This window comes from Salvelinus fontinalis, chromosome 15, assembly GCF_029448725.1.
Source record: "Salvelinus fontinalis isolate EN_2023a chromosome 15, ASM2944872v1, whole genome shotgun sequence".
In the NCBI taxonomy this organism is placed as follows: domain Eukaryota; kingdom Metazoa; phylum Chordata; class Actinopteri; order Salmoniformes; family Salmonidae; genus Salvelinus; species Salvelinus fontinalis.
This window is the reverse complement of record NC_074679.1, coordinates 5,307,137-5,332,052: the sequence shown is the minus strand read 5'-3', so window position 1 is coordinate 5,332,052 and position 24,916 is coordinate 5,307,137. Positions and strand designations below refer to the sequence as shown.

Below are 24,916 nucleotides of genomic sequence, written 5' to 3'. Positions count from 1 at the left end.
TGAAGGGGCAAAGGGGCGTGTCAGCAAGGAATTTGATTATGACTGCCATAGCAAGAGAAACCTTGTGGACAACTGCTGTTTAATTAAAACATATTCACACAATATGTGTGCACGGCAATTGATGTTACTGTCAAAGCTAGTATAGGTTGCTATTCAATCCCTGTCGAAATGATACGGACACTAAACAGCGCGTCATTGGCTGCTTTATTTGCAACCGTGCCAAAGTTCACGACCTGCAGAACAGCTAGAATACACAGGTGAGTGGAGACAGTCGGGTGAGTGTGTGTGTGTGCAGAGGTGGGAAAGTACCAAATTGTCTAGCCTAGTCAGCTGCTAGTGGGCTTTATGGATCTTGACTAACGAGACTATGATCTGGGCTTGATGTGCACAGCCGGTATGTTCGCAAGCTCCTGACACCTTTGCTAACAGTCGGGCTGTCTACAACAACAACAAAAAATCTTGGTCAACCGAAAGTCGTCAGTTCTTTCGACCAATCGATAGACACACCCTATGTGTTTTAATAAAATCAACAAAACGCATTGAGCTTGTCTGACTCTTACGTTCTGATGAAATAAGACAAATGCCTCACGAAGACGCCAGAGATCTAAATAACCAGAAGGGGAAAAAAACATTAACCTGAACCAACTATTTTCCTTCCCGCTCCTTCCTGCTGGCTTTCGCAGATTCTGTCATTTCTCTCCTGAAGTTGCCGGTAATAGGCAACACGAGGAATCGGCAACCTTTCTCATGTTGAATGCCAATTTCTTACAATTTCTACCAATCTGCGTGCTAGTTATGGTTTTCATCAAATCTAATAAAATGTCATTGGTCACATGCAATGTTATTGCCGGTGTAGCGAAATGCTTGTGTTCCTAGCTCCAACAGTGCAGTAATATCTAACAATTCACAACGATACACACAAATCTAAAAGTAAAAATGGAATTAAGAAATATATAAATATTAGGACAAGCAATGTCAGAGTGGCATTGATTAGAATACAGTAGAATAGAATACAGTATATACATATGAGATAAGTAAAGCAGTATGTAAACATTATTAAAGTGACCAGTGATTCCATGTCTATGTATATAGGGCAGCAGTCTCTAATGTGCAGGGTTGAGTAAACGGGTGGTAACCGGCTAGTGATGGCCATTTAATAGTCTGATGGCCTTGAGATAGAAGATTTTGTTCAGTCTCTCGTCCCAGCTTTGATGCACCTGTACTGACCGCCTTCTGGATGATAGCGGGTGAACAGGCCGTGGCTCGGGTGGTTGTTGTCCTTGATAATCTTTTTGGCCTTCCTGTGACCCTGGGTGCTGTAGGTGTCCTGGGGGGCAGGCAGTGTGCCCCTGGTGATGCGTTGGGCAGACAACACCACCCATTGGACGTGCGATTGCGGGCGGTGCAGTTGCCGTACCAGGCGGTGATACAGCCCGACAGGATGCTCTCAATTGTTCATCTGTAAAAGGTTGTGAGGGTCTTAGGGCTCAAGCTGAATTTCTTCAGCCTCCTGAGGTTGAAGAGGCTCTGTTGCACCTTCTTCACCACACTGTCTGTGTGGGTGGACCATTTCAAATTGTCAGTGACGTGTACGCCGAGGAACTTGAAGCTTTCCACCTTCTCCACTGCGGCCCCATCGAAGCCTACAACTGTTGTGTCGTCTACAAACTTGATGATTGAGTTGGAGGCGTGCGTGGCCACGCAGTCATGGGTGAACAGGGAGTACAGGAGTGGGCTGAGCACGCACCCTTGTGGGGCCTCTGTGTTGAGGATCAGCGAAGTGGAGGTGTTGTTTCCTACCTTCACCAACTGGGGGGCGGCCCGTCAGGAAGTCCAGTTACCCAGTTGCACAGGGCGGGGTTCAGACCCAGGGCCCCGAGCTTAATGTTGAGATTGGAGGGTACTATGGTGTTGAATGCTGAGCTATAGTCAATGAACAGCATTCTGACATAGGTATTCCTCTTGTCCAGATGGGATAGGGCAGTGTGATTGCATCGTCTGTGGATCTATTGGGGCGGTAATCAAGCTGAAGTGGGTCTAGGGTGTAGTAAGGTAGAGGTGATATGATCCTTATCTAGCCTCTCAAAGCACTTTATGATGACAGAAGTGAGTCCTACGGGGCGATAGTCATTTAGTTCAGTTACCTTTGCTTTCTTGGGTACAGGAACAATGGTGGACATCTTGAAGCAAGTGGGGACAGTAGACTGGGATAGGGAGAGATTGAATATGTCCGTTAACACTCCAAGCCAGCTGGTCTGCGTATGTTCTGAGGACGCGGCTAGGGATTCCGTCTGGGCCGGTAGCCTTGCGAGGGCTAACTTGCCTACAATGCCTTATTCACGACGGCCACAGAGAACGAGAGCCCACAGTCCTTGGGACTGTAGACCCTGCCACATACGTCTCGTGTTTGAGCTGTTGAATTGCGACACCACTATGTCTCTGTACTGATGTTTTGCCAGTTTTTTTTGCCTTACGGAGGGAATAACTCCACCGTTTGTATTCAACCATATTCCCAGTCACCTTGCCATGGTACTACTGGTGATATATGTAATGGGGAATTGATATAGACTAACAATCAAACAATTAAAATCAAATGTTTTTTGTCACATACGCCGAATACAAGTGTAGACCTTACAGTGAAATGCTTACTTTCAAGCCCTTAACCAACAATGCAGTTTTAAGAAAAATAAGTGTCAAGTAAAAAAAATGGATAATAACAAATAATTAAAGAGCAGCAGTAAAATAACAATAGTGAGGCTATAAATATAAAATCAAATATGCAGGGGGTATATATGACTTTTTAGGGCCTTCCTCTGACACCGTCTGGTGTAGAGGTCCTGGATGGCAGGAAGCTTGGCCCCAGTGATGTACTGGGCCGTACGCGCTACCCTCTGTAGTGCCTCGTGGTCGGATGCCGAGCAGTTGCCATACCAGGCGGTGATGCAACCAGTCAGGATGCTCTCGATAGTGCAGCTGTAGAACCTTTTGAGGATCTGAGGACCCATGCCAAATCTTTTCAGTTTCCTGAGAGGGAATAGGCTTTGTTGTGCCCTCTTCATGACTGTTTTGGTGTGTTTGGACCATGATAGTTTATTGTTTGTGTACACTATGGAACTTTACTAACAACATGCCACTGACAACAAAGCCAGAGTGTCTATGTATGCAGATGATTCAACACTGTACACGTCAGCTACTACAGCGACTGAAATGACTACAACACTTAAAGAGCTGCAGTTAGTTTCAGAATGAGTGACAAGGAATAAGTTAGTCCTAAATATTTCTAAAACTAAAAGCAATGTACAGTGGGGAGAACAAGTATTTGATACACTGCCGATTTAGCAGGTTTTCCTACTTACAAAGCATGTAGAGGTCTGTCATTTTTTATCATAGGTACACTTCAACTGTGAGAGACGGAATCTAAAACAAAAATCCAGAAAATCACATTGTATGATTTTTAAGTAATTAATTTGCATTTTATTGCATGACATAAGTATTTGATCACCTACCAACCAGTAAGAATTCCGGCTCTCACAGACCTGTTAGTTTTTCTTTAAGAAACCCTCCTGTTCTCCACTCATTACCTGTATTAACTGCACCTGTTTGAACTCGTTACCTGTATAAAAGACACCTGTCCACACACTCAATCAGACTCCAACCTCTCCACAATGGCCAAGACCAGAGAGCTGTGTAAGGACATCAGGGATAAAATTGTAGACCTGCACAAGGCTGGGATGGGCTACAGGACAATAGGCAAGCAGCTTGGTGAGAAGGCAACAACTGTTGGCACAATTACTAGAAAATGGAAGAAGTTCAAGATGACGGTCAATCACCCTCGGTCTGGGGCTCCATGCAAGATCTCACCTCGTGGGGCATCAATGATCATGAGGAAGGTGAGGGATCAGCCCAGAACTACACGGCAGGACCTGGTCAATGACCTGAAGAGAGCTGGGACCACAGTCTCAAAGAAAACCATTAGTAACACACTACGCCGTCATGGATTAAAATCCTGCAGCGCACGCAAGGTCCCCCTGCTCAAGCCAGCGCATATCCAGGCCCGTCTGAAGTTTGCCAATGACCATCTGGATGATCCAGAGGAGGAATGGGAGAAGGTCATGTGGTCTGATGAGACAAAAATAGAGCTTTTTGGTCTAAACTCCACTCGCCGTGTTTGGAGGAAGGAGAAGGATGAGTACAACCCCAAGAACACCATCCCAACTGTGAAGCATGGAGGTGAAAACATAATTCTTTGGGGATGCTTTTCTGCAAAGGGGACAGGATGACTGCACCGTATTGAGGGGAGGATGGATGGGGCCATGTATCGCGAGATCTTGGCCAACAACCTCCTTCCCTCAGTAAGAGCATTGAAGATGGGTCGTGGCTGGGTCTTCCAGCATGACAACGACCCGAAACACACAGCCAGGGCAACTAAGGAGTAAGAAGCATCTCAAGGTCCTGGAGTGTTTGATTGTTAGTCTATATCAATTCCCCATTACATATATCACCAGTAGTTCCATGGCAAGGTGACTGGGAATATGGTTGTAAACGTAAAATGATCTATTGTTTTGTTGAATAGTCGTGTCGTAAGACAACGGTGGCGAAGGATATCATTTGCTACTTAACGCGGATCCAGTGTCAGTTTGGAGATCCATTTGGCGTAGGGTTCGCAAGACATTTCTGACTGGTCTTGGAACTGTGACAACGGGCAGCTTCTCTCCGCTCTGCTCAATGGGATATGTAGTGATGTTACCAACACAACCAGATATGCACACAGTCTTGTACCCCTTTAACCCTTAAAAAAAAAAAAAAATGATGTCATATTTGTTGATTTTTAAATCGGACTTTTAGTATAATGAGTAACCTAGGAATGTCACAAGTTAAATGTCATGAGAAAATAGCAACTCTACAGGGATTCCAATGGCTACCATGAATGACTAATTTACTTCCTGGTACGACGGGTCCACTCCACGGAGCTCCTGATTAGCATGGAACCACATCACTAGTATTCGCATCTGTAAGTTCAGGAATACAAGTTCTGTCACCTTGAAGTGACTTAAAGTGTCTGAGTAGTATGAATACGAAGTGATGACTTCTTTCTGGAACTTTATTCTTTTGTTAGGTAAGGATTCCGTTTCTCACTGGATAGTTCCTGGATTAGATGGGGATGTGGGCTTGATGGTAGAAACTATTTAAAAGGGGTGTAATGCAGTGTCCTGGATGACTACTAATGAACCTTCACCTGTCCCTTAATGATGACTACTAATGAACCCCCACCTGTCCCTTAATGCTGACTACTAATGAACCCTCACCTGTCCCTTAACGATGACTACTAATGAACCCTCACCTGTCCCTTAATGCTGACTACTAATAAACCCTCACCTGTCCCTTAATGATGACTACTAATGAACCCTCACCTGTCCCTTAATGATGACTACTAATGAACCCTGACCTGTCCCTTAATGCTGACTACTAATGAACCCTGACCTGTCCCTTAACGATGACTACTAATGAACCCTCACCTGTCCCTTAATGCTGACTACTAATGAACCCTCACCTGTCCCTTAATGATGACTACTAATGAACCCTCACCTGTCCCTTAATGCTGACTACTAATGAACCCTCACCTGTCCCTTAATGATGACTACTAATGAACCCTCACCTGTCCCTTAATGATGACTACTAATGAACCCTCACCTGTCCCTTAATGATGACTACTAATGAACCCTCACCTGTCCCTTAATGATGACTACTAATGAACCCCCACCTGTCCCTTAATGCTGACTACTAATGAACCCCCACCTGTCCCTTAATGCTGACTACTAATGAACCACCACCTGTCCCTTAATGCTGACTACTAATGAACCCTCACCTGTCCCTTAATGCTGACTACTAATGAACCCTCACCTGTCCCTTAATGCTGACTACTAATGAACCCTCACCTGTCCCTTAATGCTGACTACTAATGAACCCTCACCTGTCCCTTAATGCTGACTACTAATGAACCCTCACCTGTCCCTTAATGCTGACTACTAATGAACCCTCACCTGTCCCTTAACGATGACTACTAATGAACCCTCACCTGTCCCTTAACGATGACTACTAATGAACCCTCACCTGTCCCTTAATGCTGACTACTAATGAACCCTCACCTGTCCCTTAATGCTGACTACTAATGAACCCTCACCTGTCCCTTAATGCTGACTACTAATGAACCCTCACCTGTCCCTTAATGCTGACTACTAATGAACCCTCACCTGTCCCTTAATGCTGACTACTAATGAACCCTCACCTGTCCCTTAATGCTGACTACTAATGAACCACCACCTGTCCCTTAATGCTGACTACTAATGAACCCTCACCTGTCCCTTAATGCTGACTACTAATGAACCACCACCTGTCCCTTAATGCTGACTACTAATGAACCACTACCTGTCCCTTAATGCTGACTACTAATGAACCCTGACCTGTCCCTTAATGCTGACTACTAATGAACCCTCACCTGTCCCTTAATGCTGACTACTAATGAATCCTCACCTGTCCCTTAATGCTGACTGCTAATGAACCCTCACTGCTAATGAACCACCACCTGTCCCTTAATGCTGACTACTAATGAACCACCACCTGTCCCTTAATGCTGACTACTAATGAACCTCCACCTGTCCCTTAATGCTGACTACTAATGAACCCTGACCTGGCCCTTAACGATGACTACTAATGAACCCTCACCTGTCCCTTAATGCTGACTACTAATGAACCCTCACCTGTCCCTTAACGATGACTACTAATGAACCTCCACCTGTCCCTTAATGCTGACTACTAATGAACCCTGACCTGTCCCTTAACGATGACTACTAATGAACCTTCGCCTGTCCCTTAATGCTGACTACTAATGAACCCTCACCTGTCCCTTAATGCTGACTACTAATGAACCCTGACCTGTCCCTTAACGATGACTACTAATGAACCCTCACCTGTCCCTTAACGATGACTACTAATGAACCCTCACCTGTCCCTTAACGATGACTACTAATGAACCTTATAAAACACAGAGACAAAAGATAATTTTTTCATCCAGAAATACACGCCACTGACGCTGACTACTAATGAACCATCACCTGCCCGTTACCGCCGACTACTAATGAACCATCACCTGCCCGTTACCGCCGACTACTAATGAACCATCACCTGCCTGTTACCGCCGACTACTAATGAACTCCTGATGAAATGCCTTTGTGTTGCAGTACGTATGATGTGGCTGTGGTGGGTGGAGGCATCGTGGGCCTGGCTTCAGCCAGAGAGCTCATCCTCAGACACCCCACGCTTAGCTTCATTCTGCTGGAGAAGGAGAAGGACCTGGGTACGTGGTGGTTAGGGAAGGGAGGGGTCACTAACTTGAGCTTCATGTTAGCCTGGGGTGCATTCATTAGTCGGACACCGTTGCAAAAACATTTTTGCACTGTTCCAAACGGAAAACATTTCCCAAGGAAAACAAGTTTCTATTGTGCCACTCTGTCCTGGTCTCATCAGCCAAACACGTTTTCTATGTTATTACCACAGTTCTTCTTTGTGCTCATCTTTTCCCTACAACCTTATTGGGGAATTAACACTGTTCCGTGTCCCGTCCTCAGCCATCCACCAAAGCGGCCACAACAGTGGTGTGATCCACAGTGGGATTTACTATACCCCTGGGTCTCTGAAGGCCCGTCTCTGTGGCAAAGGGGCCACTATGGCCTACGAATACCTGGACAAGAAAGGACTCCCCTATAAGAGGTGTGGAAAGGTGAGTTCTCTCAAAGACGTCTAATTCACATTGGGTTTGGCCTTATGTTGTGGTTTAGTAAATATTGATGAGTGGATCTGGACCTTAAAGTATTTTCTTCCCCTAAAGCACATATTGTCATTGTAGCTGAATTTAGTATGATCTTCTATCCAAGTTCCCCCCTTTGCAAAAGGAGGTTTCTAACCTAAAGGTTGAACAATGGTTAAAGGTTATAGTAAGGTTAAATAAATATAAAAAAATCGTAGTATTTGCTAGTATCGTTTCACAGTTTGTGCATGACACGTTTCACCATAACCGGTATACTATTTACAGTATATCCAGAGTATGTCAATGCTGATCAGATCATTGGGGGGGGTTGATGTAGCTCGGTGTGCGATTTGTATTCATGGTCTAATTTCATTGTATTTACCTGCAATAACTGGTTTACAGGGTCGTGGCTTCTTGCCTAGCGGTTAGAGCGTTGGGCCGGTTAGAGCGTTGGGCCGGTTAGAGCGTTGGGCCGGTTAGAGCGTTGGGCCGGTTAGAGTGGTGGGCCGGTTAGAGCGTTGGGCCGGTTAGAGCGTTGGGCCGGTTAGAGCGTTGGGCCAGAAACCGAAAGGTTGCTGGTTCGAACACCCAGAGACGACAAAAGGAAAAAAAATCTGTCGATGTGCCATTGAGTAAGGCACTTCACCCTAATTTGCTCCAGGGGTCGCTGTACTACTATTACTGACCCTGTAAAACAACACATTTCACCGCATCTATCTGGTGCATATGACAATGCAACATTAAAAAATAAAAAATATAATACTGTCTCTTCCTGTATATCACTGTATAATACGGTCTCTTCCTGTATATCACTGTATAATACGGTCTCTTCCTGTATAATACGGTCTCTTCCTGTATAATACTGTCTCTTCCTGTAAATCACTGTATAATTACGGTCTCTTCCTGTATAATACGGTCTCTTCCTGTATAATACGGTCTCTTCCTGTATAATACGGTCTCTTCCTGTATATCACTGTATAATTACGGTCTCTTCCTGTATAATACGGTCTCTTCCTGTATAATACGGTCTCTTCCTGTATAATACGGTCTCTTCCTGTCTCTTCATTCCGGCTCCTATGTGGTGTTTCTGTTGTTCTTTGAAAAATAAATAAAAAGTTGATGACAAGATATTTTCTGTTCCTGTCTGTGTGTTGGCAGCTGATCGTGGCTGTGGAGCGAGAGGAGATTCCCAGGCTCAAAGCGCTGTACGAGCGAGGACAGAAGAACAACGTGCGTGACCTCACCATGATAGACGCCAAGGGGATCCGAGAGAGAGAGCCCTACTGCAGGGTGAGTGAGAGAGCCCTACTGCAGGGTGAGAGAGGGAGAGAGACCTACTGCAGGGTGAGAGAGGGAGAGAGCCCTACTGCAGGGTGAGAGAGAGAGCCCTACTGCAGGGTGAGAGAGGGAGAGAGCCCTACTGCAGGGTGAGAGAGGGAGAGAGCCCTACTGCAGGGTGAGAGAGGGAGAGAGCCCTACTGCAGGGTGAGAGAGAGAGAGGGAGAGAGCCCTACTGCAGGGTGAGAGAGGGAGAGAGCCCTACTGCAGGGTGAGAGAGGGAGAGAGAGACCTACTGCAGGGTGAGAGAGGGAGAGAGCCCTACTGCAGGGTGAGAGAGAGCCCTACTGCAGGGTGAGAGAGAGCCCTACTGCAGGGTGAGAGAGGGAGAGAGCCCTACTGCAGGGTGAGAGAGGGAGAGAGCCCTACTGCAGGGTGAGAGAGGGAGTGAGCCCTACTGCAGGGTGAGAGAGGGAGAGAGCCCTACTGCAGGGTGAGAGAGGGAGAGAGCCCTACTGCAGGGTGAGAGAGAGCCCCACTGCAGGGTGAGAGAGAGCCCTACTGCAGGGTGAGAGAGGGAGAGAGCCCTACTGCAGGGTGAGAGAGAGCCCTACTGCAGGGTGAGAGAGGGAGAGAGCCCTACTGCAGGGTGAGAGGGAGAGAGCCCTACTGCAGGGTGAGAGAGTGAGATCCCTGCTGCAGGGTGAGAGAGGGAGAGAGCCCTATTGCAGGGTGAGAGAGGGAGAGAGCCCTACTGCAGGGTGAGAGAGAGAGTGAGAGCCCTACTGCAGGGTGAGAGAGGGAGAGAGCCCTACTGCAGGGTGAGAGAGGGAGAGAGCTCTACTGCAGGGTGAGAGAGGGAGAGAGCCCTACTGCAGGGTGAGAGAGATCCCTACTGCAGGGTGAGAGAGGGAGAGAGCCCTACTGCAGGGTGAGAGAGAGAGCCCTACTGCAGGGTGAGAGAGAGAGAGAGAGTGAGATCCCTGCTGCAGGGTGAGAGAGTGAGAGGGAGAGAGCCCTATTGCAGAGTGAGAGGGAGAGAGCCCTACTGCAGGGTGAGAGAGAGCCCTACTGCAGGGTGAGAGAGGGAGAGAGCCCTACTGCAGGGTGAGAGAGAGAGAGTGACATCCCTGCTGCAGGGTGAGAGAGAGAGAGAGAGTGAGATCCCTGCTGCAGGGTGAGAGAGAGAGAGTGAGATCCCTGCTGCAGGGTGAGAGAGAGAGAGTGAGATCCCTGCTGCAGGGTGAGAGAGAGAGAGAGAGAGCCATACTGCAGGTTTTTATTTAATTTTTTATATATATATTTTTTATTTTACCTTTATTTATACAGGTTTTTTCTCATTGAGATAATATCTCTTTTCCAAGAGAGACCTGGTCCAATAGCAGCAGGGGGAACAACGTTTCAGACAAAACAACTTACATACACTAACACAACATTAAACAAAACTATAAACACACAATACAGTACAACAATGACATATTACATTAAAAATACAAACATCTTGACTAAAAACAGCTGGCCTAAGAACAATGACACTCTTCTATGATATATACATCGATCAAGTGTTTAAACTCCACCAACGAAACTAGATCATCACATTTTAAAATATTCAGGAGAGAATTCCAGGACCACGGAGCTGAGTAACTAAAACTATTTCTACCATGACCTGTTCTAATTCTTGGTACTGTTAGAAGCAAATCAGAATGGGACCGTAATTTATATTTATTTACTGACCTGACTAAAAAAGAACAGAGATAAAATGTAATTTTACCCAATATGGCTCAATATGGCCTTATAAATGAGTGTTGAAGCCTACGCAAGGTCAATGACGACCAGCCAACCTTTGCTGTAGAGATCACAATGAGGTGTTAGACGTTTCTGAGAGAGAGAGAGAGAGACCTACTGCAGGGTGAGGGAGAGAGAGAGAGGCCTACTGCAGGGTGAGGGAGAGAGAGAGAGACCTACTGCAGGGTGAGAGGGAGAGAGAGAGAGACCTACTGCAGGGTGAGAGAGGGAGAGAGACCGAGACCTACTGCAGGGTGAGAGAGGGAGAGGGAGAGAGACCGAGACCTACTGCAGGGTGAGAGAGGGAGAGGGAGAGAGCCCTACTGCAGGGTGAGAGAGAGAGAGAGAGAGACCTACTGCAGGGTGAGAGAGGGAGAGAGACCGAGACCTACTGCAGGGTGAGAGAGGGAGAGAGAGAGAGACCTACTGCAGGGTGAGAGAGGGAGAGAGACCGAGACCTACTGCAGGGTGAGAGAGGGAGAGAGAGAGAGACCTACTGCAGGGTGAGAGAGAGAGAGAGAGAGAGAGAGAGACCTACTGCAGGGTGAGAGAGGGAGAGAGACCGAGACCTACTGCAGGGTGAGAGAGGGCGAGAGAGAGAGACCTACTGCAGGGTGAGAGAGGGAGAGAGAGAGAGACCTACTGCAGGGTGAGAGAGGGAGAGAGAGAGAGACCTACTGCAGGGTGAGAGAGGGAGAGAGAGAGAGACCTACTGCAGGGTGAGAGAGGGAGAGAGCCCTACTGCAGGGTGAGAGAGAGAGAGAGAGAGAGAGAGACCTACTGCAGGGTGAGGGAGAGAGAGAGAGAGACCTACTGCAGGGTGAGGGAGAGAGAGAGAGAGCCCTACTGCAGGGTGAGGGAGAGAGAGAGACCTACTGCAGGGTGAGAGAGAGAGAGAGACCTACTGCAGGGTGAGGGAGAGAGAGAGAGACCTACTGCAGGGTGAGAGGGAGAGAGAGCCCTACTGCAGGGTGAGGGAGAGAGAGAGACCTACTGCAGGGTGAGGGAGAGAGAGAGACCTACTGCAGGGTGAGAGGGAGAGAGAGACCTACTGCAGGGTGAGGGAGAGAGAGAGAGACCTACTGCAGGGTGAGAGGGAGAGAGAGCCCTACTGCAGGGTGAGAGAGAGAGAGAGAGACCTACTGCAGGGTGAGGGAGAGAGAGAGAGACCTACTGCAGGGTGAGAGAGGGAGAGAGAGAGAGCCCTACTGCAGGGTGAGAGAGAGAGAGAGAGAGACCTACTGCAGGGTGAGGGAGAGAGAGAGACCTACTGCAGGGTGAGGGAGAAGGGCGGAGAGTGTGAACGAGACGGCATTGAAGTCTCTTTACTAAGGTGCTTCATAGTGAAAGTCCAAGGTTGAGTCTGAAATTACACCCTATTGCCTGTACAGAGCACTACTTATGGCCTGGTTTGGAAATGACGTCATATTCCCTGGTCAAAAGTAGTGCTCTTTATAGGGAACAAGGTACCATTTGGTACACAGCCCAAGGTAAGAGTATCAGTGTAAAGGGCTTGTGGTTAAACTCTTCCTTCCAGGGTCTGCTGGCCCTGGACTCTCCCTACACTGGCATCGTGGACTGGAGGCTGGTGTCACTGGCATACGGAAAAGACTTCCAGGAGGCGGGAGGGACCGTGGTTACTGAATATGAGGCTAGTGACATGGCCATGGTGAAGGAAAGCCCCGCTGGTAACACCGACGGTATCTGTTCCATACTTTCCTCACCTCACAGAACACTCCTAGATTTGATGAAAGGCGGGATGCACTTGTGAATGTTTTATTTTTTTCTTTCTTCAAAACATTTCAGGAATGAAATATCCCATCGCTATCAGAGATTCAAAGGTAGATGTGTGTGTGTGTGTGTGTGTGTGTGTGTGTGTGTGTGTGTGTGTGTGTGTGTGTGTGTGTGTGTGTGTGTGTGTGTGTGTGTGTGTGTGTGTGTGTGTGTGTGTGTGTGCTAAATTAGTAAAATGCCATGGAAAATGACTATCAGAACTTTCTTTGTTTGTTCTTCAGCTGTAACTAGTGTGTGTGTGTGTGTGTGTGTGTGTGTGTGTGTGTGTGTGTTCTCCTCAGGGTAAGGAGGTAAGGTGTCGGTATGTGCTGACCTGTGGTGGTCTCTACTCTGACCGCCTCGCTCAGATCTCTGGCTGCAGTCCAGACCCTCGTATTGTCCCCTTCAGAGGAGATTACCTGGTCCTGAAGCCTGAGAAGCACTATCTGGTCCGGGGAAACATCTACCCTGTAAGTCCTCTAGAACACCATCTACCCTGTAAGTCCTCTAGAACACCATCTACCCTGTAAGTCCTCTAGAACACCATCTACCCTGTAAGTCCCATAGAACACCATCTACCCTGTAAGTCCTCTAGAACACCATCTACCCTGTAAGTCCCATAGAACACCATCTACCCTGTAAGTCCTCTAGAACACCATCTACCCTGTAAGTCCCATAGAACACCATCTACCCTGTAAGTCCTCTAGAACACCATCTACCCTGTAAGTCCTCTAGAACACCATCTACCCTGTAAGTCCCATAGAACACCATCTACCCTGTAAGTCCTCTAGAACACCATCTACCCTGTAAGTCCTCTAGAACACCATCTACCCTGTAAGTCCTCTAGAACACCATCTACCCTGTAAGTCCTCTAGAACACCATCTACTCTGTAAGTCCCATAGAACACCATCTACCCTGTAAGTCCTCTAGAACACCATCTACCCTGTAAGTCCTCTAGAACACCATCTACCCTGTAAGTCCTCTAGAACACCATCTACCCTGTAAGTCCCATAGAACACCATCTACCCTGTAAGTCCTCTAGAACACCATCTACCCTGTAAGTCCTCTAGAACACCATCTACCCTGTAAGTCCCATAGAACACCATCTACCCTGTAAGTCCTCTAGAACACCATCTACCCTGTAAGTCCCATAGAACACCATCTACCCTGTAAGTCCTCTAGAACACCATCTACCCTGTAAGTCCTCTAGAACACCATCTACCCTGTAAGTCCTCTAGAACACCATCTACCCTGTAAGTCCCATAGAACACCATCTACCCTGTAAGTCCTCTAGAACACCATCTACCCTGTAAGTCCTCTAGAACACCATCTACCCTGTAAGTCCCATAGAACACCATCTACCCTGTAAGTCCTCTAGAACACCATCTACCCTGTAAGTCCCATAGAACACCATCTACCCTGTAAGTCCCATAGAACACCATCTACCCTGTAAGTCCCATAGAACACCACACGGTTAGAGAGGCTAAGGTTGATTTTGGGGGATTCAAGGAATGTCAGATAGTTAAAGTGCTGTTAGAGAAATGCACTGATACAGAGACGTGTCTCTAGGTTTCTGGTTGTTGTACTGATAGACAGATGTCTGTAGGTTCCTGACCCTAAGTTCCCCTTCCTGGGGGTCCACTTCACCCCGCGGATGGACGGCAGTGTTTGGCTGGGTCCCAACGCCGTCCTGGCCTTTAAACGAGAGGGATACAAGCTGTACGACTTCGATGCCCGGGACTTTGGAGATGCACTCTCATTCAGGTATAGTACTTAGAAGTTAGGAAGCACTCTCATTCAGGTGTAGTACTTAGACGTTAGGAAGCACTCTCATTCAGGTGTAGTACTTAGACGTTAGGAAGCACTCTCATTCAGGTGTAGTACTTAGTTAGGAAGCACTCTCATTCAGGTGTAGTACTTAGTTAGGAAGCACTCTCATTCAGGTGTAGTACTTAGTTAGGAAGCACTCTCATTCAGGTGTAGTACTTAGACGTTAGGAAGCACTCTCATTCAGGTGTAGTACTTAGTTAGGAAGCACTCTCATTCAGGTGTAGTACTTAGTTAGGAAGCACTCTCATTCAGGTGTAGTACTTAGTTAGGAAGCACTCTCATTCAGGTGTAGTACTTAGTTAGGAAGCACTCTCATTCAGGTGTAGTACTTAGTTAGGAAGCACTCTCATTCAGGTGTAGTACTTAGTTAGGAAGCACTCTCATTCAGGTATAGTACTTAGACGTTAGGAAGCACTCTCATTCAGGTGTAGTACTTAGACGTTAGGAAGCACTCTCATTCAGGTGTAGTACTTAGTTAGGAAGCACTCTCATTCAGGTGTAGTACTTAGACGTTAGGAAGCACTCTCATTCAGGTGTAGTACTTAGTTAGGAAGCACTCTCATTCAGGTATAGTACTTAGACGTTAGGAAGCACTCTCATTCAGGTGTAGTACTTAGACGTTAGGAAGCACTCTCATTCAGGTGTAGTACTTAGACGTTAGGAAGCACTCTCATTCAGGTGTAGTACTTAGTTAGGAAGCACTCTCATTCAGGTATAGTACTTAGAAGTTAGGAAGCACTCTCATTCAGGTGTAGTACTTAGACGTTAGGAAGCACTCTCATTCAGGTGTCATATTTGGAAGGTTGGTTTAATACCTTCTCTTACGTATCGTTCCCCTTTTTCATTTCAATCTAGTAGAGAGAGGTTCCCCTTTACATGCCATTTCAATCTAATAGAGAGCTTCCCCTTTACATGCCAATCTAGTAGAGAGAGCTTCCCCTTTACATGCCAATCTAGTAGAGAGAGCTTCCCCTTTACATGCCATTTCATGCCAATCTAGTAGAGAGCTTCCCCTTTACATGCCAATCTAGTAGAGAGAGCTTCCCCTTTACATGCCATTTCATGTCAATCTAGTAGAGAGCTTCCCCTTTACATGCCATTTCAATCTAGTAGAGAGCTTCCCCTTTACATTTCATTTCAGTCTAGTAGAGAGATCTTCCCCATGAGGACTAAATCCAACTGGTATCCAAGTTCATTTAGATTTTCATGGAACCTCTGGACTTGTTTCTCTTGATAAATGACTCTGGGTGATAGAAGCAGACATGTATCTCTCCTGTTTCTCTATGTATCTCTCTCCTCTGTAAAATGTCTCTCTCTGTGTGTGTTCCAGAGGTCTGCAGAAGCTGGTGATGAATAACCTAGTGTATGGTGTTGGAGAGATGTACAGGGGGGTGTTCATCGGAGCTCAGGTCAAGATCTTAAAGAAGTTCATCCCAGAGCTCTCTCTAAGCGACGTACTCAGGTACAACGGATTCTGAATGTTAATTCCAGGGGCTGGGTGTAATGAAGCATCTCAGTACCTGATAGCGATCAAACACTGTTTGTGATACACAGACGTCATCAGCCAGGGCCACCTAGTCACTGGACCTTTTCAACTCCTAACCTGGAACGTCCTCAAGATGGCGAGTCCACACTGATTGGCCAAATCACTGCCTGCCTGTGGATGGTTTCCAGCTTGGTGCAGATATTTTCCACCACAACCAGCAGGATACCTTTTCAGCAGTGCTTGCTAGACACTGAACCACAGATCTTCTGTCTTTTCCTTTTGATGCCCAGAGCGGAAAGTAGCCTCCATGTTGATAGGGCAGGGAAGCCCAGCTTCAACTGAGTAAATCCAGACACTTCATCCCTTGCCTCGCTCATCATCTGCCAGGATTGCATACTCCTACTTGTGCTGGTATGCCTCCTCGTACCTGTCTTCCCAGGGCACTGTAGAATTCCACCATCACTAGCTTTTTCTCTTTCCATATGATGATGTCTGGATGGAGAGTGCTGCCAACAATGTCAGGGGGGGGGGGGGGGGGGCTCAGTCGTCTGTTCAGGTCAGCACACATCTCACATGTTCTGGCTTGTTCCAGGATGCCGTCCTTCCTGGAACTGGCTGCTCCCGTTTTCGAGGCCTGACAAAGTTGATGCAGTGGCCTTTTGTTGGTAGGAGTTGTCTTTTTCCTCCGTTCCTTCTCCAGGATGTCGTCCAGTTTCCCGTCAACTTGGTCATGAATCCATCTGTTGTGTCCTTGGGAGAGGGTGAAAGTGTAGGATGTTAAACCATACGCCATGGTGCCAGGTTTGTTGCCCGAGAGGGCAGTGAGGCCCCCACCTATGTAAGTTAGTGGGGGATGGGAGCATGGCATAGACAGATCTTATCAGGAACTGGATTCTGGCAGTCTCCCATCCTCTACAGCTCACCCCGAGAGAGATTCCTCTCTGTCGTTTCCCACCTTGTCCAGTCTCCCATCCTCTACAGCTCACCCCGAGAGAGATTCCTCTCTGTTGTTCCCCACCTTGTCCAGTCTCCCATCCTCTACAGCTCACCCCAAGAGAGATTCCTCTCTGTTGTTCCCCACCTTGTCCAAGTCTCCCATCCTCTACAGCTCACCCCGAGAGAGATTCCTCTCTGTTGTTCCCCACCTTGTCCAAGTCTCCCATCCTCTACAGCTCACCCCGAGAGAGATTCCTCTCTGTTGTTCCCCACCTTGTCCAAGTCTCCCATCCTCTACAGCTCACCCCAAGAGAGATTCCTCTCTGTCGTTCCCCACCTTGTCCAAGTCTCCCATCCTCTACAGCTCACCCCGAGAGAGATTCCTCTCTGTTGTTCCCCACCTTGTCCAAGTCTCCCATCCTCTACAGCTCACCCCGAGAGAGATTCCTCTCTGTTGTTCCCCACCTTGTCCAAGTCTCCCATCCTCTACAGCTCACCCCAAGAGAGATTCCTCTCTGTCGTTCCCCACCTTGTCCAAGTCTCCCATCCTCTACAGCTCACCCCAAGAGAGATTCCTCTCTGTCGTTCCCCACCTTGTCCAAGTCTCCCATCCTCTACAGCTCACCCCAAGAGAGATTCCTCTCTGTCGTTCCCCACCTTGTCCAAGTCTCCCATCCTCTACAGCTCACCCCAAGAGAGATTCCTCTCTGTTGTTCCCCACCTTGTCCAAGTCTCCCATCCTCTACAGCTCACCCCAAGAGAGATTCCTCTCTGTCGTTCCCCACCTTGTCCAAGTCTCCCATCCTCTACAGCTCACCCCAAGAGAGATTCCTCTCTGTCGTTCCCCACCTTGTCCAAGTCTCCCATCCTCTACAGCTCACCCCAAGAGAGATTCCTCTCTGTTGTTCCCCACCTTGTCCAGTCTCCCATCCTCTACAGCTCACCCCAAGAGAGATTCCTCTCTGTCGTTCCCCACCTTGTCCAAGTCTCCCATCCTCTACAGCTCAGCCCAAGAGAGATTCCTCTCTGTCGTTCCCCACCTTGTCCAAGTCTCCCAACCTCTACAGCTCACCCCAAGAGAGATTCCTCTCTGTTGTTCCCCACCTTGTCCAAGTCTCCCATCCTCTACAGCTCACCCCAAGAGAGATTCCTCTCTGTCGTTCCCCACCTTGTCCAAGTCTCCCATCCTCTACAGCTCACCCCGAGAGAGATTCCTCTCTGTCGTTTCCCACCTTGTCCAGTCTCCCATCCTCTACAGCTCACCCCGAGAGAGATTCCTCTCTGTCGTTCCCCACCTTGTCCAAGTCTCCCATCCTCTACAGCTCACCCCAAGAGAGATTCCTCTCTGTCGTTCCCCACCTTGTCCAAGTCTCCCAACCTCTACAGCTCACCCCAAGAGAGATTCCTCTCTGTCGTTCCCCACCTTGTCCAAGTCTCCCATCCTCTACAGCTCACCCCAAGAGAGATTCCTCTCTGTCGTTCCCCACCTTGTCCAAGTCTCCCATCCTCTACAGCTCACCCCAAGAGAGATTCCTCTCTGTCGTTCCCCACCTTGTCCAAGTCTCCCATCCTCTACAGCTCACCCCGAGAGAGATTCCTCTCTGTCGTTCCCCACCTTGTCCAAGTCTCCCATCCTCTACAGCTCAGCCCAAGAGAGATTCCTCTCTGTCGTTCCCCACCTTGTCCAGTCTCCCAACCTCACCTTCTTTGGCCCTACTCTGTTTCTCCTCCATTTTGCTGACTTCCTGCTATACCAGGTGCCTCCTTTCGGTGGTGTTAGCTTTGACCCTTGGCAGATGTTCGTTCCCCACTATGTCACCGTGCTTGCAGTCTGCTCTCGGCCTGGTTGACGGTATTGGTGGCAAACCATTTTCCTTTTGTGTTCTGATCTCAAATCATGGCACCTTGTATCTTCAGGTCTTTGGAGTCCCTGAGGGTCATGACCAATCTGGCCTTTTGCTATTTTCAATTATTCTACCAGTGATGAGATTGGTAGTTGTAGTTTTGCTATTCTACTGTACAGGCCCACATTTGAGAAAGCTGCAGAGTAGGAGAATTGATCTAGAAAAATCAGGTCCTCCTGTCCATTTTACCTTATCATTGTGATCGAAAAGGCAAAACTGATCCTAAATCAATCACATTTATTTATAAAGCCCTTTTTACATCAGCCGAAGTCACAAAGTGCTGTACAGAAACCCAGCCTAAAACCACAAACAGCAAGCGATGCAGGTGTAGAAGCACGGTGGCTAGGAAATCATCACTCCTACTCTGACACACTTAATATGTATGGCCCCGAATCGAAAGGAGTGCCTGGGTTGTGGTGCATAGAGGCTAGGGGTTTATTTTGAACTTAAAATGTGCAATATGCAGAAATCTTGTCGCCATTTCCTGGTTGCTAAAATTCAAATAGTTTGCCTAATTTCAGTGTGACGAAACAAGAACTAGATAATCATTGTACCATCTAAACCGCTGTGAAATATATTTTAAATAACCTAAAATATTGTATTTTCAGATGTTTTGAAGCTGGTGTACAAAATCGAAAGTAAAACCCGCAAAAAAAACTAATTTAAGAACGGGAAGCATAAAAAAAAGAAATTGCTCGCATAGAACAGATCTACCGCTTGTTAGACTTGCTTTCAATGAGAATGACAGATCTATAACTCACATTTCTATGTGAATTTCATTGGTTGCCCAAAATGTGACATATTGCAGCTTTTGATAAGATTCTCTGTGCTATTTCTATCCGGCTTGAAGGACCAATATTGAATTTACTGATTTACATAAACATTTATCCACAGCCTTTTGTACAGAAATGGGGTTTTTCCCATTACAGAACCAGTGTGTTGCCAGTGAATATGTTAATGTAAGCTCTAGTATTATTTTTGGCGGGGGATCTGCGTTTCCATCTACAGTACATTTGGAAAGTATTCAGACCCCTTGACTTTTCCCACATTTTGTTACAGCCGTATTTAAATTGTATTTTCCCCTCATCAATCTACACACAATACCCCATAATGACATCACAATACACCATAATGACATCACAATACACCATAATGACATCACAATACCCCATAATGACAAAGCAAAAACAGGTTTAGACATTTTTGCTAATTTATTAAAAATAAAAAACTGATATGACATTTAAATAAGTATTCAGACCATTTACTCAGTACTTTGTTGAAGCACCTTTGGCAGCGATAACAGCCTCGAGTCTTCTTGGGTATGATGCTACAAGCTTGGCACACCTGTATTTGGAGAGTTTCTCCCGTTCTTCTCTGCAGATCCTCTCAAGCTCTGTCAGGTTGGATGAGGAGCGACGTTGCACATCTCTTTTCAGGTCGGGTTCTAGTCTGGGCTCTGGCTGGGCCACTCAAGGAGATTCAGAGACTTGTCTCAAAGCCACTCCTTGGCTGTGCGCTTTGGATTGTTGTCCTGTTGGAAGGTGAACCTTCGCCCCAGTCTGAGGTCCTGAGCGCTCTGGAACAGGTTTTTAATCAAGGATCGCTCTGTACTTTGCTCCGTTCATTTTTACCCTCAATCCTGACTAGTCTCCCACTCCCTGACGCTGAAAAACATTCCCACAGCATGATGCTGCCACCGCCATGCTTCACCGTAGAGATGGTGCCACCGCCATGCTTCACCGTAGGGATGGTGCCACCGCCATGCTTCACCGTAGGGATGGTGCCACCGCCATGCTTCACCGTAGGGATGGTGCCACCGCCATGCTTCACCATAGGGATGGTGCCACCACCATGCTTCACCGTAGGGATGGTGCCAGGTTTCCTCCAGAAGTGACGCTTGGCATTCGGGCCAAAGAGTTCAATCTTGGTTTCTCATGGTCTGAGAGTCCATTAGGTGCCTTTTGGCAACTCCAAGCGGGCTGTCATGTGCCTTTTACTGAGGAGTGGCCACTCTACCATAAAGGCCTGATTGGTGGAGTGCTGCAGAGATGGTTTTCCTTCTGGAAGGTTCTCCCATCTCCACAGAGGAACTCTGGAGCTCTGTCAGAGTGACCATCGGGTTCTTGGTCACCTCCCTGACCAATGCCCTTCTCACCCGATTGCTCAGTTTGACCGGGCGGCCAGCTCCAGGAAGAGTCTTGGTTGTTCCAAACTTCTTCCATTTAAGAATGATGGAGGCCACTGTGTTCTTGGGGACCTTTAATGCTGCAGAAATGTTTTGGTCCCTTCCCCAGATCTGTTCCTCGACACAATCCTGTTTCGGAGGTCTACGGACAATTCCTTTCGACAACATGGTTTGGTTTTTGCTCTGACATGCACGGTCAACTGTGGGATCTTACATTAGACAGGTGTGTGTCTTTCCAAATCATGTCCATTCAATTGAATTTACCACCTCCAATCAAGTTGTAGGATGATCAGCTCAATTTTGAGTCTCATAGCAAAAGGTCTGAATACTTATGTAAATGAGGTATGCTTTTATATTTAATGAACTTGCAAAAATGTCTAAACCGGTTTTCGCTTTGTCGTTATGAGGTATTGTGATGTCATTATGGGGTATTGTGATGTCATTATGGGGTATTGTGATGTTATTATGGTGTATTGTGTGTAGATTGATGAGGGGAGGAAATGGTATGAATTTTTGAATAAGGCTGTAACGCAACAATGTGAAAAAAGAAACGGGGTCTGAATACTTTCAGAATGCACTGTGGGTAGGGCAGACTGAGGACTTGTGAAGAGCAGAATTAACAACCTTTGCACCATCAAGACAGTTCTTTGTGAGAAGGCGTTAACCCGTGTTTTACAGTTAGTCATTATGTAAATGCCAGCTGAAAAAAAATGCCACTGAGATCATGGCCCAGTGAGTCACTGGAGCCCGGGCAGTGGAAACACCAAAGTCTGAGGCCTTTTTGGTGAAACACTGGAGCAAGTCCATAGTGGAAATATGACGTAACAGTGTTGTGTGTTTTTTGTCTGTTGCAGGGGTCCATCAGGGGTGAGGGCCCAGGCTCTGGACCGCGATGGGAACCTAGTAGATGACTTTGTGTTTGACGTTGGTGTCGGGGATGTGGGCAGCAGGGTCCTCCATGTACGCAACGCTCCCTCGCCCGCCGCCACCTCTTCCCTGGCCATAGCAGAGATGGTAGCAGATGAGGTGGAGAGACGTTTCAGCCTCTAAAAAAAACTCGAGGCACTCTTCCGGATTGCATACCAAATGGCATCCTATTCCCTACTTTTGAGTTCTGTGCACTACTTTTGACCAGAGCCCACGGGAAATAGGGTGGCATTTGGGACGTGCCTAAACTTCCCCAGTGGGAAGGAAGTAACAACATTGATCCATCTGATCCAGCTACAAGTCATCTATAATATAGTGAAGCGGTGATGATGCTAGATGCTGATCTCGGGTCAGTTCTGCATTTTACCCAATGGGTTAGTTTGGAGTGGGCGAGTGTTCAAGCTGATCCTGGATCTGCGCCAAAGGGGGAAACTTCACCAGGAAATGATCCATCCAATGTGTTACTACTGCTCACTGGTCCAGCATCATCTATCTGCGTCAGCAGAGTAAGGGTCCAAAATTCCCGGGTTTTCCAGGAATCCAGGTTGGAGGATTCCAGGATGATCTGCTTAGTCCCTCCTAATCGCAGGAATATTCCAACAAGGGATTTCTGGAAACCTCGGGAGGTTTGTTAGAGTTACTGGAATTTGCAACCCTACATCAGAGTGGCCAGGCCAGAATGGAGTACAGTGAGCAGCGTGTACTGAATGGAGCATGTAAAGTGCATTTGGAAAATATTCAGACTCCTTGATTTATTTTTTTTACCACATTTTGTTAGGTTACAGCCTTATTTCCCTCAATCTACACACAATACCTTATAATGACAAAACAAAAACAGAGGGTTAGAAATTCAAGCCTGGGGCCTCCTGAGTGGCGCAGTGGTCTATGGTACTGCATCGCAGTGCTTGAGGTCGTCACTACAGACACGGGTTCGATCCCAGGCTGTCACAACCGGCCGCGACCAGGAGTCCCATAGGGCGGCGCACAATTGGCCCAGCGTCGTCCGGGTTAGGGGAGGTTTGACCGGGGTGGCTTTACTTGGCTCATCGCGATCTAGCGACTCCTTGTGGCGGGGCCAGGCGCCTGCAGGCTGACTTCAGTTGTCAGTGCAATGGTGTTTCCTCCGACACATTGGTGCAGCTGGCTTCCGGGTTAAGCGGGAGGGTGTTAAGAAGCACAGCTTGGCGGGTCATGTTTCGGAGGACTCATGACTCGACCTTCGCCTCTCCCGAGCTCGTTGGAGAGTTGCAGCGATGAGACAAGATCGCAATTGGATATCACGAAATTGGGGGTAAAATACAAACAAACTAACAAAAATATTAAGAAAATTCAAGCCTGATGTTACCTGAGCCTGATGGGCCCGACATTTAAGACATTTAATGAGCCCAATCACAAAAAAATCACAAAAAATTGTGCTGTTTTCCAATAGATATGATATTTAGGCTGCTGCACATTACACACGACAGAAAAACATAAATTCCCATAGATGGAGCTATAGATGTAGCTAGCTATATGCTCTCTTGGGTAAATAAATGAAACTAGCTCCAGTAGGCTAATCTGTTTTGAGTGTGAACTATTACTGTACTATATTATATGGACTATAATTACGTACATCATTCGAACCATGATAAAGTAGGGAGAGGGAACATGTGATTCTGGTGCAGCACATGCGGCCTACAAAGTTACAAGTATAGGCTAGCGAATTTAATTTTCATTTTGAAATATAATAGTGCCTATTTGTATAATTAGTAGGCTGACGCATATGTAGCTTTCATGTTTCCCCTAATGGTATTAGCCTACGTCCTCTCTTTTGTTGCTTCATTCCTTAACTCGCTTTCAACAGTTAAATGAAATGTTTCGTGTCCTAAATCATTCTAATGACATCCTTGAATAATATAGGACTAGAATTAGATGCAGACGGCTTTCACTTCTCTTCACGTAGATTGAATGGTTATGGGTCTGGAATAAATAACTGCTATAAACCTACCGCCATCCCTCTTTCAAACGACGGGGATGATAGATCTAGGTGCATTGTGAACTGCGTTCAATACTGAGCTGGGCTGTCTCTGCATGATGAATCATCAACGTGCAGGGTGGGGACAGAGGCCGTGGAGAAGACAGATTTAGATTTAGATCGCATATAATTTAAACAGTTCCATTTCACCGCATGCTGTTCATATAAATAATGTATTATAATTTATCGGGTTCTTACAGTTATTTATCCGGGGGGAAATGAGTGGTTTTGGGCAGTAAATCTCAGTAACCGGGTTCCCGCCGTTCAACCCATGTCCATGCTACCGAAGACCAGTTTTCCAGACACAGATTAAACCTAATCTTGGACTAAAAAACAAATGAAATGGAGAATCTCCGTAGAAATAGCTTTATACCGACCCTTAACGTTAGAAATGTAGTTGAACGCACCGATGAAAACAAAAATGAGTTGTTTGCACAGATGATTCCAGATGATGCAAATCATTCACCAGAATGTTCTAGATTAAAGACTTGCTCCACTGTGGTCCTGTATGCTCATGTGATCCCTCTCATTACTTTGGTTTTGGATAATGATGATGTACAGTAGTGTTAAAAAAAAATCTTGGTGTTCACCACTATTTCTGCTTTTTGATTTTCAACGCACAGATTTATGCTGTTTTAAAACCATTTATTTGATCATAAACTGAAAATATTTATCAAAGTTTTGCGGTAAGAATACTGCCATGTTTCATTTTGGCGCCAGTTGTGACAGCCTGGGATCGAACCCGCCAGTCACATTCTTTGACAGTGATTGTTTTTGAAAAACTGTTTAATTTTGTTAGCCTGTTTTACTGAGATGATATGAAACGGTTTAATTAATTTGTCTACGAATTATAATTCTCTCCTTTTGAGATTTGTGATGTGTCTTCAACTCCAGAGAACAGTTTATTACAGAAATTCAATGTATTTTAAATAAATTACTTTTCACATTATTATTGGTGCAGTATATTGGGAATCTTGTACGAATATCCCTTAT

General features: G+C 46.7%; 1 protein-coding gene across 1 annotated transcript; it reads left to right on the top strand.

Annotated features, from left to right (window-relative positions):
* Window positions 1–8: 8 nt before the first annotated feature.
* On the top strand, window positions 9–24,872 carry l2hgdh (L-2-hydroxyglutarate dehydrogenase). Its single transcript, XM_055862513.1, has 10 exons — window positions 9–257; window positions 7,239–7,354; window positions 7,626–7,777; window positions 8,963–9,094; window positions 12,405–12,567; window positions 12,674–12,708; window positions 12,943–13,110; window positions 14,248–14,405; window positions 15,802–15,933; window positions 21,837–24,872. The coding sequence occupies exons 1-10, from the start codon at window positions 169–171 to the stop codon at window positions 22,030–22,032; spliced, it is 1,341 nt and encodes a 446-aa protein (XP_055718488.1). The 5' UTR covers window positions 9–168; the 3' UTR covers window positions 22,033–24,872.
* The last annotated feature ends 44 nt before the right edge of the window (window positions 24,873–24,916 follow it).

Coding starts and splice junctions, on each gene's coding strand:
- l2hgdh (XM_055862513.1), top strand. CDS start 169: ATGATACGGACACTAAACAGCGCGTCATTGGCTGCTTTATTTGCAACC. Junction 7,778..8,962: donor CCTATAAGAGGTGTGGAAAG/GTGAGTTCTCTC, acceptor GTGTGTTGGCAG/CTGATCGTGGCTGTGGAGCG. Junction 14,406..15,801: donor GGAGATGCACTCTCATTCAG/GTATAGTACTTA, acceptor TGTGTGTTCCAG/AGGTCTGCAGAAGCTGGTGA.